We start from the raw sequence: 14248 nt of genomic DNA, 5'->3' as shown, positions 1-14248 counted from the left end.
TTGTTTTTTTTATAACTTCCCACCCTCTGGCTTTGCTGATTGAGAGGGAGCAGTAGGGGGGAAAGATGGAGGATGGGAGAGGCTCAATGTGTGGTTTTATGCTTTAAAACATAGTTTCATCCACATTGTTATTTCACAGTGAAATATTTATTTTTCTGCAACATTACAATTATAAACCATTTGGGGATTTGCATTCCATAATTTAAGATGCAACCTTATCTCATGAACCATCCATCCATTATCTATACTTCTGTTCAGGGTTGTGGGAGGGCTGGAGCCTATCCCAGCTGTTTTTACACACTCACACCTACAGGCCATTGTAGAGTCACCAATGAACCTAACGAGCATGTCTTTGGACTGTGTGAGGAAGCCGGAGTACCACGCATGCACGGTGTCCGAAGCATGATTCGAGCCAGGAACCTTCTAGCTGTGAGGCAGCAGTGCCAGCCTGCACCGTGCAGTCCTCTCATTAAAGGGGCGGCTCACTGATTTTCAACCTCAGCCTTATCATGTTTACACACCTTCACTGCTAAACTGTATAAAAAAGCGGACAGAGCCACTGTGACGGCACCCACTGGTTTATGAACCCCCCTTTGCCAATATGCACAACTCGCAGCTGCAGGCGTCATCTTGGTTGGTAGCTTGAACTAGGGAGGAGGGAGCTGCCTGCTAGCTCCTGATGCTAGCCCATTTAATGTTACATCCTCAATAACCGCAGATTACACAAACCACTGGTAACACGAGGACAAAAGCTGCTTTTGTTTCTGCTCCAGTGTTTGTTTTTCTTCTTTGAAATGTTTTACCTGGAGCATGATGGGAAATCATTTCAACAAGAAACTAGTTATAGCCTTATAAAGAGGGACCTTGCAGTGTTCGGAAGGCAAAACAAAACATGAAATATAACCAAAAAAGGCCTTTCGGGTTTACACAACTGTCCTTCTGGAAAAATACGACGCTCCACTCTATTACAGACGCTGTGGCATTGGTGTACAAAGATGTTGCACTAGTGACTGTTCCCTGCATGTAGTGATATGTCGTCGCTGTTGGTCAAAAGGTCGCACAAAAAGTTCAAGGGGATGTTTTTGTTTATCCAGCTCTAAATGTTCTTTTTCACCTTGCCACTAAAAGTGTCAAAAACTCCCCTTTGCAGGAAAAGCCCTGATCAGTGTTTAACTCTGGGTAATGAGGTAGCTCCTCAGGCAGTCCAAATTAATGGTAAATAATTAAACAGACAAGCTGTTAGGCGACGCTCCAGGCCGGAGTTTATTCAACTTTTCATCAGTATCCAAATGAGAATGTTATGTCACCTCAGGCTCCAGGCTTACTTAAACATTCCTGCAAACCCTCCCCCCACATGGACACTCTCGTGTGCAGGACTCTGGGTGCTAAATCAGAGTTACAAAACCAAGTTATTCAGCTGCTCAACAGTCCTTGGGCCCCATTAACGTTAGAGTTATGAGACCTTTCATTACAGCTGCTGATTGAAAGCAACACGGCGTGAAATCACTGAAACAACGAGCTCTCAGCGACGACCTCTATCCTCAGGTCACTGGAGGGAAGTGTGTTTCTGTTTGTGTTTCTGTATGCGTGTGTGTGTGTGTTACAGTTTGTGTAGCTGCCTCTGCATGAACATGTACTGATTTTATTTCCACACATTTGTCTCTCTTAGCAGCTTGACAGATTAAATGGGAATGTGCAGAGACAAGAGTGGGAAGGTAACACTGAGTTAGATGCGTGCGTCTGTGTGTATGTTACAGCCCACATGTGTGCATTTTCCCGAGCGGAGGGATCTGATTCACTACAGAGGTTTCTCTGGAAGCTCATGAAAGGGAAAGCAGCCTGTCGGTGTTAAAGTTCATTCTCTCCCTGTCAGCTCCCGTTAGACTGACGAATCCCTCGGCGGCTCGCGTTCAAACGATCCCGGAGGACTCCCGAGAGCACGCATCAATCCCACCTCTGTCCACGAGGTTGAGTCAGGACGTTTCATTTTAAAAGGCTTCCCTCTGGTATCAGGAGGAGTATCGCCACAAAGGAAATTGGAAAGAGAAAGTTTGGAGATAACAGCTGTGTACAAGATCATTGCATGAAACAAAACGTCATTTCAAAGCTGTACAACAATCCCTCTCTTTCATCTACCTTATGTTAACACACTCAAAAGAAGATCAGTGCATACGTTTCTTTATGTGTCATTTAGTCAAAGAGAGAAGGACTGTGTGTCTGTGCGTGTGTGTTCTCATGGGTGCGTGTGCTTTTAAGTGAGGCTGTGAAACCCTCTGATCGAGTCTTTGCCCCCGGCCCGCTCTCAGATGCTGTCAGGCAGCTGTAAACACTCTGATCCATGAGTGTAGCGCTACAGGCAGCACTCCACTGACAGCACTCGCTCCTTCTCTTTTTTTCTGACCTCTAATAATTAGCGCGCCTCACTTGTTTTAAAATACTTGAAGCAGTAGCTAACATGGGCGGATTACTGAAAGAGCCCACAGTGCAATGGGCCCCAATGGGTTACGGGAGCCCCTGGGCCGGCGCCTCTGATTGAAGTGACTGTCAACATTTCTTTTTTTTTCGAAAGGCAAAGAGTGAGGTTTAAAGTGACGTCCTGATATTGTTTTCCTGCTCCTTATATTTGTCAGAGTATTAAGTAGTGTACAGAAGAGTCGCAGGGCCAGACGTCAGCGAATAATATGAGAAGAAGAAGAAGAAGCACTTAGCTCTTGTTCTTGCCTCCTTACAGGCCTGGAGGCACTGCTGTTGTGTTGACTGGTTTTGCAGATGATGCACGCTAGAATCAGTTGCGCCCTGATTGGACACTTAGCTTCCTCTGATTGGATGATCAGTGACAGCATGGGGGCGAGCTAATCGGCTGGTTAACTGAAGCCCTATTTGCACTGGAGCAGTATTACCTGGGGATCTCTAGTAATTAATTGCGGAGGTTGTCTGTGATCATAATCCTGTGTTAATCGGCCATATCCGTAATTTGTAAAGTAAAAGTTCCAGCGCAAATTACCTACCATATTTTGGCAAACACAGAGGTCATCTGATAACATTAGTCCCGTGCAAATCGCCATCTCTGTAATTTGGGGACGAATATGTTTTTGTATGCAATGTTTTTGTCGTCTCCGCACCTTTCTCCTGCCTCTTTCCCGGTCGAGAATTATGGAGGCTCCGGTGGAAATTGTAAACTCAAATTCATCACACGAGCGGAATCTCAAAAGACGATGAGATGGATGATACGCACGGCGACACGTTTTTCTATCTTTCAACAGGCTTAAGGCTTTAAGCAGATGTTATGCGAATCCTTGACATTTTCAGTCTTATCCGGGTTGATGATGTCTGTAAACTGTAGTAAAATACAGATTTTTCTTATCCTGTGTGAATGCGCTGCACGAAACACAGACGTGAGGGGGGTCTTTTCTAAATCACATGAGGTCCCCAGGTAATACTGGTCCCGTCATGCTTGTAACTTGTAGCTCGTAGTTTGTAACTTCAGGTTCACTTAGGTTTCAGTCTGTAGCTCAGACTGTGAAATCTCAAAGTTGAAAATATTGGGAATCAAATTATAAGAACACAAACACAAATAGTTTCTGCAGCTACAAAAACGTGAAATTGTTTGTGAACAGTATTTTGTGAGCTCAAAATCTTTTTGACCTTTATTTGACCTCATAAGGACGGATCAGGATTTTTAAAATTTGAATCATCCTGATTGTTTTATGAGTTCAGCCCAAATATTTAATGAGACTGGTTGAAAGGCTCAAATTCTCCACTGGCCTGAAAGTTCCTTCCACACACGGGTAGTCTGTCTCTCCTCCCTCTTTCTCTTATTCTACTCCATCACTTGACTTTCCTCTCCATTAGCCACCTTTTTCTGCTGACGTTTAATATCTTTTTCCAAACTGGTTCGTGCTGGAATATTTGAATATTAAATTTGTTTTGCAATTTTGACAGTTTCACACAATCTCAACCTCCCGTCTCAAAACAATTTCCTTTTTTTTCTTGTTAATGGTGTGAAAATGCCGTTTCTTTGTCTTTAACTCAAAATGTAGTTAAATACATTTACATTTTTTAGACTCGATGACAGATTGACAGCGTATGCACACATGTGCACAGCTGCTCTGACAGTGGGGGGGATCTGAGGAATCTGTGCTCATTAACTTTTTCTTCTATGCTCCTTTAGAGGCCGACTGGGCAACCGCTGAATGCTAAGATCAGCAGGTTTTCGGTGTAATCACAGACTATATGAATTATTATGAATATTTGCTGAGATACAAATCCACAGCATAGTAGGGGATCTTTTTAGCAAACTTTGAATAGTCTGGAAAGTCACAAAAACAGAATTTATTCCACTATGCAAAACTTAAACTGGTGCAGGACTCATTACCCGTTGACTGGAAAATGTATAAATGAAACAGTATGTGGCCACCATGGTTTCAATGAGTGCTCCCTTGTAGAGCAGCGACTCAGCTACAGACCAGAATACCTGTTTTTTTAATTGATTTTAAGATGTTATAATATCGTACAAATTGTTTTTTGTGACTTAGCAGCCTCCCTGAATTGTTTTCCCCAGCGTGTAATTGTTTTAAGTTCTTAATTTCTACATATCATAAAGTAATACTAAAGAAAAGTTATATAGATTGACTTAAAAAAGCTTAACATTGAAGGTGGATATGTTAAACAAATCCAGGGTTTGAAATAATGAGGCTGTATGATCAGGAGAAACCATTCTTAAATTTAGTTTTTGTAATAAGACAGTGGAACAGAAACTGATTTTATGCGTGCTTCTTTATATTATATTGCCATAAGATATGAAAGGATGCATCACAGTGATAAAGGTTTTTTCTTGAGAGGAAATGTCCTATTCACCTGAAAACACCAATATCTCTCTCAACTTCTTGGACAGAGTAGATGTTTGTTTTTTTTCCAGTTAAGTTTGTCCTCAGTGATGACACCTAAGAACTCAATAGAGGAAACCTATCTAAGAGACATTTGGTATCAAATGCAAATCATCGATGTAAAACAACAAGAAATAAAAGAGGACCTAGTACGGAGCCTTGTGGAAAGCCAAACTGTATGTGGCTGTAAAATGAGTGAGCTCAACTATAAATGTTTCTGGTTACGAAGGTAGCTTTTAAACTTCAATTAAATTCAAATACAACCATGAGCCTGACCAATAAAACCTGAAGCGTATTTAAGCTTTTGACAAATCAATATAAACTCCAATTAAATAAAGTAATCCGATGATTTTGTTCACATAACTTTTCTGAGCTGATCTGAGGCTTAAAGTTTTGAAAGATACCCTTCATCGCGATGTGTGGTTTATTGTTGTGGAGCAGTGCTAATTAAACCTCAAATAATAAACTCGCTCTGACTTAAACCTAACGAGGACCAGCCTCAGGCCAGGCCTGAAAATTAGTTTAGCGGATCAAAGTCCTGATCCACAGCCAGGCTGTTTTTCTAACAGAGCAGCTAGTTAATTGGGTTCACCTGGCCGTCCCGGTCAGGATGAGAAACTTGGAATTAAAACCAATAGGGCTCTGGGTGCTGAGAACCACAGCTTTAATTACACCGGCATGCAAATCAAGGTCAGCAACAGAGTGACCGTATGGCATCATTAAAAAGTTACAAGGTAGCCATTAGCCAAGGAACCGAGACTGACATTAAGAATAACTTGGACACCGACAACAATATCTGTAGTCAAAAGGCAACAAAGGCAGAGCAGAGATAATATGAGGGCACAGAATTCCTCACATTTGCTGCACAGGTGCAGATATTTCTTAACAAGCCCTGAGAGTCTGGCCTTTAGACCTTTGATTTAAAAAGCCACCACCTCATGCTGGCGATAAAAGTGAAAACAGCCACGTTGGAAATTGCAGAGGAAATGGAAAGCCTTATCTAAAAGGTGGCACGTATTTTTGGATGGCAGCAGATTGTTAGTGACTGTGACCAAGTATGATGAAAATTTTACGTCATTTGGCCAACAGGCACGAAGCCTGAGAGATGCTTTGCTCCTCTTTGATAATTTGAATCTCTCTTTAAGACCATGCTAAACTGCGCCAGAACATCATTGTTTGATTTTGTTATTCCCAAAACTCAGTGGACAAAGGTCACAAATCATGTTGAGAAATATCTAAAAATGATAACATGCTCTTATACAGCACTGCCTGCATCACATGTAGGAGAGCATCACAGCTGAACCAGTTTCGGATATAGTCTGATGACGATATAGCCTCTGGTGTCAACGGTGAACATGCCGGGCGTGTAGCCAGCGGTTAGCGATAAACGATTTCTATGTCTGCGTGCTGCATTGTTTTCAGAAAAGGCAAACGTTCTTCTTGTGATTGACTTTAATTAACGGGTCTTACCTTTGCTGAAATTTCAACATCATGATGCAGATTAGTAAGAAGGCAAAATGAAGCTTTGTCAGGTCTGTCATCGAGAGGAGAAGAAAACTACTTTTAAAATGCTCGTTTGTTGAACGGAGGTTGGATCGATCATGATGCATTCGAGGAAGTCACGCTGAACGTCTTTCGTGGCACAGCGTCAGGGAATTTATCTGAAGTTGAATATTTGATGTAGAACAGATTGTTAGCTGTTAGCATGCAGATGTTTGTTTATAGAGATTAATAAGAAGCTAAATCGTTGTCAGTTGACGTTGATGGGAGCAGGGATGTTGTTACGGTGCATTATGCTCCGTCTGCTTTTGCTCTCCACACGGACTGTTTCTCCTGCATACACCGCAGCCTGCTGATACGTGATTGGTCAATATTACTCGGACTACAAGTGTAGTACAAACGGAAACTAGAACACTTGCCATCCCCAAAATCTACATTTCTATGTAGAATCTGTAAATAGAGATTACAGCTGAACAGCCATGACCTACACTAGATTGGTTTAAATGTATATTGGTGTTATAAATTCTTTTACAAAGTTTATTTGTGCAAGAATTTACGTCGTCACATCTGCGCAAAATCGCTGCATAATTTACAGAGAAAATGCCCTTTCAAAAATTCTCTGTCATATTGGATGACTTGAATCTTTTTCCCTCTAAAACTGGTGTCGACCTCTAAAATCCTGTATTAGTTGGGTTTTTCACGTAACACCATTAAAATCCTTCCTGAGGTTGAATATTGCTGCAAAACTTTCACTATGGAAAACTTTCCCAACATACCTCACAAAACACAGTGAGGACACATTTTAAAGTCACAAATGGTCGCAGGATATTCTGCCTAAATCACTGATTGAGGTAGGGAAACTGAACTCAAAGGTATCAAAGCTTAAGACGAACATTTTCATCCTCATAAGACCCTCTCTGCTGCTTTTACAACTTCTTAATGACTGTTTCAGTTGATGGTAGGATCTGATATTACAGAGTGATCCCTCAGGCTGTTTCATAAGGGCCCTTGATAAAGTTGTTAATCTGCAGCTGAGGCTGTCGGCAGTGAAGGAATCCAGACCCTGTCTAACCTTTGGGTGTTTTATTGCCTCTGCGCATGTGTCTGTCTGCGTGTGTGGGAGGGAATCGTCTGTTTGACAGACAGAAAGCAGCGAATGTAATCACAGCTGGAGGAGGAGAAATATAAACTTCCTTCAAGCCGTGTGTTCTATCTCTCGTTTCCTCTCTGTCTCACTTTCCTTCTTTAAACCTGCCTGCTTCTTCTCCGGTGTCTTCCTCACCTCTCCCTGTCCCTAACGAAAGGCTAAAAAGATAAAGTAAGACTCCAGCTGCCTGCTGAGAACCTGCATTAGCACGTGTGTGTGGGAATTAGATGGTGATAGTGAAACTTCCCTCCGGCACGCCAGACTAAAGCAGTTATCATGAGGAATTTCAGTGGTCGACCGTTTTTCTTCACCTCGTTTAATTCCCTCGCTCAGTTTGAATATTCAGCTCTGCTGTGCGCTGTAATTGGCTTTGACTGTGGTAAACAAGTTAAGGCTTCAACATGCAGGGATGGATTGTTGTCTCTCATTCTGTACAGTAAACACCTCTCAGAAAAAGCCCGAAGACTGTTTGAATATGCAAGTCTTAAATCAAGTATGTGAGAGAGTGTGTGTGGGCTTATTTCTGCAGAAGCGTTCATATTTGATGCAACGCTTGTCTTCAGTTTTTGTCTCTCAAAATGAGAATGGATCACTTTGGATCATTTTCATGCACTCATCAATCATATCGGTTAATTTACGCAGCCGTCCGTCCTGCATAAAATCTCCAGCTTTGAAAGACGGGTCTCATCACCACTGAGGCGTTTCTTATGAAGGAATTTTTTATCCTCTGTTACCCGTACACCCGAAGATTACAGATGTGCTGTTTCTCAATCATCCCCTGAACGCTTCACACACCCACATTTCCCTGCCTTATTAGACACCCCTAATGACATTTCTTCATATGCCACAACCCTCTCTGGCTCGATCATGCATTTTTTATGAGGAAAAAGCGATCGTCCATTCCTGAGAATTATTTGCCATTCAGTCTTCATAGCTGCTGGCGCCTTTTTGAAATCATGGTGATCGCTTCGGGGGATGCTATTTCAGGTCAGGAAGATGACATGTATTAGTAAAAAGTTCTGGCCTTGAAGGGGATCATTTTCAATTCTACTTTGCTGGGAGTTGACTCTTTATATATGTTTGTTGAAGTCATGTTAAAGCTGCATGTCAAGATTCAGAAATATTTTATAGTAATTAAGTTCTAGGCTCATTAGGCCCCTAAGGCTAACATGTAAGCAAACAGTGTTCAAGCAGACACAGAACTACATGAGAACACCATTTATTTAATGGTTTTGTGCACCTGACAAATGTTAGCCTTATAGCTAGTCTCCTTAAAGTCGAGGTGAAATGTAAATCATTCATCAGTCATTTTAATCCTTTTAGCTCGGTAATATTGTGCATCTATTTGACAATATAGGCCAAAAAAAATACAGAAAATCAATTTCTTCGTATTCTTATATCAAAATCTGATCATTTTTTCTTCCGGTAAAACTAAATGTCACGCGTGCTTACGTAAGTTTGCACCAAACAATTTCGACCAATCAATCTGCAACATTTAGCCGCAGAGCACCAAGAACGCTCGGTCAGTTAGCTAGCTACTGCGCTGCGGAGAACTTCTGTTTCCGCCCACTTCTCAACGATCAAATCAAATCCCTCTAATGATATGTCCCGCCTGCACGTCCTGTTTCACTCGGAAATATGTCACGATACGGAAGCTAGATACTCTCGAAATGCCGTTTCATCTCGACTTTTAATCTCTTTTTAGGTTTAACCTGCCTGGTTCCAGACTTCTGAATTGCTGCCCACATCTTTCATGTGTTCAGTTTTTCAAATAAATAAAGTGTAGCTGGTCTGAAGTATTAAAGTAAACCAGTCTTTGCTTAACATATCTTGGTTTAAGCTGCAGTCATTGGACTTCTCAATCAGCTTACAACTGTGCTTGCTGCTGTTTGGGCAGCTAGCATACACTCAGCTTGTTTTAAATGTCCTAAAAGTGGGTTAATGAGAGCTTTGAGCCTCATGTACAATGTTCCAATAAAAGTGTTAAAAGAGGCACAAAGCTGTGTGGAGCTTGTTTGAATAGCTTTATAAAAAAATCCTCCCCCCCACACCTGTCCAGTGACGAATTGGTCTGAGCATTCGTGTAACGTTCCAAAACCAACAGTCTGACCCTCACACTCACATCACTCAGTGATTGGTCAGCTGGGTGGTGGCGAGAAAGAAGCCAGGGTTCTTTTTTAGTTTGATAAAGCTATTTCTACTTACATACACATGAATGACCAAGTATCTTCAGTAAGAATGTGCTGTTATCCAAATGTTTAAGCAATGCTGTGTCTCCTTAGTCTATGCCTTCATGGCCAGGCAACACTGCCGATATACCCACTTTTTCCCAGTAAAATCAGGCCTTTAATAACACTTAGATTCAAAGCAGTGATTACAGAATAAATCTTTACACATACAAGGAATTGACTCTGGTTTCACATTGTTGTCAGTGTACATAAACAGAAATATGTGAAGATTAAAACTTGGACAACACGCTCAACAAGGTCACATAAACATGTCTAAAGTTTGTAGACAGTAAGACAAAAGTGCAGTAAGGAAAGTATGCAAAGGATTCTGAAATAAATATGGTAATGTAAGCTATTGTACATTAACAGATTGTGTCTAAACAGTGAGAATAAATAATATGATTTACAGGTACAGTGGATGTTTGTGTCTCTGGGTTTTGGGCCTGATGTTAGACTGTTTCATAAAGTTACAGCCAGTGGAAAGAAAGTGTTCTTTTGTCTGGTTGTACACCTTACGTATGTTTCTTCTTCTTCTTCTTCTTCTGAGAATATTTCAGTTTCCACTTTCCATGAAAGTCGAACATGTGACCTTTTCTCCTGTCTGTTAGTTTGACTGCTGATTCATAATATTTCCTCCTCATGTTACAGAGGCGTCCCTGTGCGACTGAAACACACTCACTGTTTAAAAGCAGCAATCCTGTTTATCATCCTTAACTGAGCGCCCTGAGTGTCATTTCAGGTGTCTGCGAGTAACTGCAGTGCAAAACTGTGAATGATGCGTCTCTTTTGAACAGGCTGTTCAAGAGAAAGTGAGCTTATTTGATGCGATCTTATGTTTCTGAAAAGTCAAGCTATTTTTCTCTCTTTAACACGCAGCCTGTCGAGACGTCTGCCTTTCTATTTATTACATGAAAGCGCCAAACAGCCCGTCAACTTGGACAATTTCTTCTAATTAACCTGAAAGACGGAGCTCAGACAGGCCATCAGTCATGTATTCCTCTTGTGGAGTCTGTCTGTGTGTGTGCGCCCACACCGTCTGTGTGTCACCAGAAGGTGCGTGAGGAGCAACAGATGGGGAGGTGTTCTGCCATCGATTCCTTAAGGCGGCTGCAGGTTCAATTTAATTACCCGTCGACTTGTTCGCCGAACCCATCCGGCGTCGGAACTCACATCACTGTTAAACACCGTGCATCCTGATTTCAGTCACTGCCCTGATTGTTCAGACTCAGAAGAATGAAACTTGTCGGTCCAGCAACTGGTTGCTGTGGATCTGACTTAGCCGGAGAAAACAGGAGAGCAGGTGTGACACAAACAGCAAGCAAGCAGTGCACATTTTGTTTTGTTAAAATGTATTCTTTTTTTTACTTCAGTGCAGCAATCACAGCTCTTCAATGACACAAAGGCTAGTGTTGCATGTTAAAGTAAAGTCTCGATCTGTCACTGAATGAGGCAACACAATTGTGATTGAGCCTATGGCCCACTGATGAAAGCCTTTGCATTTGCAGTATTACAGACTGGGTGTCCAGTGCAACTTTCACGGAAAAAATCACAAGCGGCGCCCAGTTAGTGACGCGCTTTCCATCAGCCAGCAGTGGTTGGTCTGCCGGAGAGGGCAGGCGGAGCTAAGCGGCTGCTTTTCCGCTCTCTGCAAGTGTTGCGAGTAAACAGTAATCTACTATGGCTGAACAAACAAAGAAAAGATGGATGACTACAGATACAACTTCAAAAATAAGTGAAAATCCAAAGAAAAAGAAACAAACTCGACGCTCAGATGAAGCAAACAGTCTGAAAAGGAAAGCGACCGTCAGCCAGGAAAATCACGAGTTACAACCATGGATGTCACACATGCTGCACCACTGTCTGGATATCTGGGGAGTGTAAATTAGGCTTTGGACTTGTATAAAGTGTTACCTGTCATTCCACCTTTAATGAGGTAGATGGAACCTGCTGGCAGTCACTTGACAGATGGCATTTGGTCATAACATGCATTAGAGGTTCATTACATGTCTCTCATCATGTGAATAGTCAACAGCTTGCGTCGCGTTCCGCTTCAGCGGAAATGTTAATTTCATCAGCAGATACCAAAGACCTGTCGATGTTACCATCAGCATCATGCTGTACCACCAAGGTCCCACTGCTACCGTGGTTTCAAAGCATGGGCGTCAGACAAAAAGGACCTCCTGTGAGGATTGTCTCAATAGTCTCAATAGTTTCTTTTTACTCTGCCCTTTGTGAACTCTTCTTTTTGTGCAACTCCAAAGAGGTGATTAGGGAGGAACATTGTGCGGATCCATAGAGTGTGTGTTCCCACTACAGTCCCAATGCTGCTTCCTGAATACCCTGAAGAAATGACAGGAAGTGGTAAAAGAATATAATCTGATTGTCTGTTTTTATATATATTTGGTTTCTCACCACCTTCATCTGTGCTGGATGCTGAAACAGAGCTGATGCTTTATTTCAGCCGTTGTGTAATTAAGGCACCGTTTCTGCATCATAACAACACACTTTGGGCTGGTTTGAATGATGGAGAGGGCGCTGTGTGTGACTGGTTACCAGAGCCTTGAAACAATTAGGATGCTTGATGGCGTTAGATGAAGGAGGAACCGAGTCCCAAAGCTCATTATTGTCTGAGACGAGTGTTTCAGAGCTGCTGATCTGCATTCTCAGCGCCGCTCGCTTCACACTGGTTCAACTAATCAGCAATTTTACATTTCAGATTCAGATTGTTGTGTTGATGATGACTTGTCCTCAAAGGCATTTTGTTGATGCAGTTTCTTGTCCTGATATTTATTCATTAGTCATTTGTTTTTCTCTGTGTATTTGCATCCTCAAACTTTCTACTTTTTGTAAACAAAGTTTAGTTTCTGTTGGAGTTTTACATGAAGGGGAGTTTAAGCTTGTTTAAACCTGGGGGTTTTTTGTTTTTGTTTTTTACATATTTTGTAAATTGTTAAAGATTAAGATCAGGACAGCTGTTACATCGCTCTCTTCTTAGCCACCAGACTCCATCAACAATAACATTCAGCAAGGATCCCACATTCCGGCATTTTTAACATCAGTGCAGCTTCTTGTGTTGGTCTGAGGTTAACGTTCACATATATGGAAACTTCAATGACTGTAGTGATTGTTTTAGTTACGTCTCCTCTCACCCTTCCTCCTCTACTGGAACAGATCGGCTGCAGGAGCCGTATTTGTCAACAGAGCTGTCAATCATCATTTTGACAGCATCAAATAACTAATTAAAAATACATTTCAAATCAACATGATAAGAACTAACTATAATGACAGAAACCATGTTTGAGAACAATTTATTTGAAGTGTATTTTGATTTTATAGTTTGACTCATGTCCCATCTGTTAACATGGAGGAGGCGGGCTTTGTGACCTATACTGCAGCCAGTCAGCAGGGGGCGATAGAGAGGGTTTGGCTTCACCTTTAGGGAGCTGTCCTGTCGTCCATCTTTTAAACAGTCTATGGTCTACCACTGCCTTGATCAGTCATTTGTTTTTGAATGACTTTGCTCTTAGAATGATTGGTTCAAATCCAACACAATATTTATGTAATGCACAATAATGTTATTCACATTAATAGAATAACAGTCTGAGTCCGTCAGTGCCAAATGAACCCTTTTTTTGGACGCACTTTGATCAGGTACATTTGCCTTGAAAGATTTAGTTGCAGCCAATTTTGCAGCTTCCAGCTGAAGGAATCGACTGCAGTAACTCCTTCTCCTTTTTCCCTTCCAAGTTTTTGTACCCATTTTTCATTCGTCCAGACTACAGAAAATGTAATTATAAAAATACTGGAATTCCGCTTTTATTTACTTACAAATATCATCTCAATCCAAATAAGAGGTTTTAATTCATTAATTCTAATTAACAAAAATACATAAAAGGATTGTGTCATTGTGTTTCTTTCAGGGCAGTAATTAGCTTCTGCAAAACCTTACATTGCAAAACATTCCAGTCTTTTTTCTGGCTACATTGATGTTTTATTTACTCCGGCTCACTAAATATTAACTTCTCTGACTCTCTCTCTCTCTCCTCTCCCTGGTGTCAGGCTGCAGAGGAGACCTCTCTGATGATCTCCAGCCCCAGGATGCTGCTCCCTGCATCGAGCACGCTGCCACCGGGTGCCCCGCTCTCTGTCCACCACCAGATCCAGCTGCTCCAACAGCAGCTCCAGCAGCAGCAGCAGCAGACGCAAGTGGCCGTGGCACAGGTGCATACACTCACATACACAAACACAGCCTTTCTATATTATATCGTATCGACTATATTCTGATGAAAAGCAGGATAATCAGATTCGTACTGAGCTGTAATGAAAGTATCACACGACTCATATATTCTGCAGAGTTTACCAAGTAGCAGCTCAAGTTTGTTGTATTTTCCTCAAACTGTCTCTGGAGGTGTTTTATCTGTGATGGAACACGCACAGTTAATTTGACAAACAGGATTATACGTCTCATGAACACTTATGTTCCACCC

At 41.7% G+C, this 14248-nt stretch overlaps 1 protein-coding gene across 2 annotated transcripts in view; it reads left to right on the top strand.

Annotated features, from left to right (window-relative positions):
* Window positions 1-14248, top strand: part of nos1apa (nitric oxide synthase 1 (neuronal) adaptor protein a) — a 214202-nt gene that overhangs the window by 147062 nt on the left and 52892 nt on the right. Inside the window, exon 8 of one of the 2 annotated variants that reach the window (XM_069679904.1) lies at window positions 13821-13982. In XM_069679904.1, the coding sequence (XP_069536005.1) occupies window positions 13821-13982 (162 nt within the window). The remainder of the gene's footprint in view (window positions 1-13820; window positions 13983-14248) is intronic. The other variant, XM_069679905.1, reaches the window with a different exon arrangement.

The sequence above is a fragment of the Semicossyphus pulcher genome, unplaced genomic scaffold, assembly GCF_022749685.1.
Source record: "Semicossyphus pulcher isolate SPU_LCO1_2020_fin unplaced genomic scaffold, fSemPul1.0.p SCAF_4, whole genome shotgun sequence".
NCBI lineage: Eukaryota > Metazoa > Chordata > Actinopteri > Labriformes > Labridae > Semicossyphus > Semicossyphus pulcher.
Note: the sequence above shows the minus strand (reverse complement) of the source record. Positions and strands in the feature narration are given on the sequence as shown.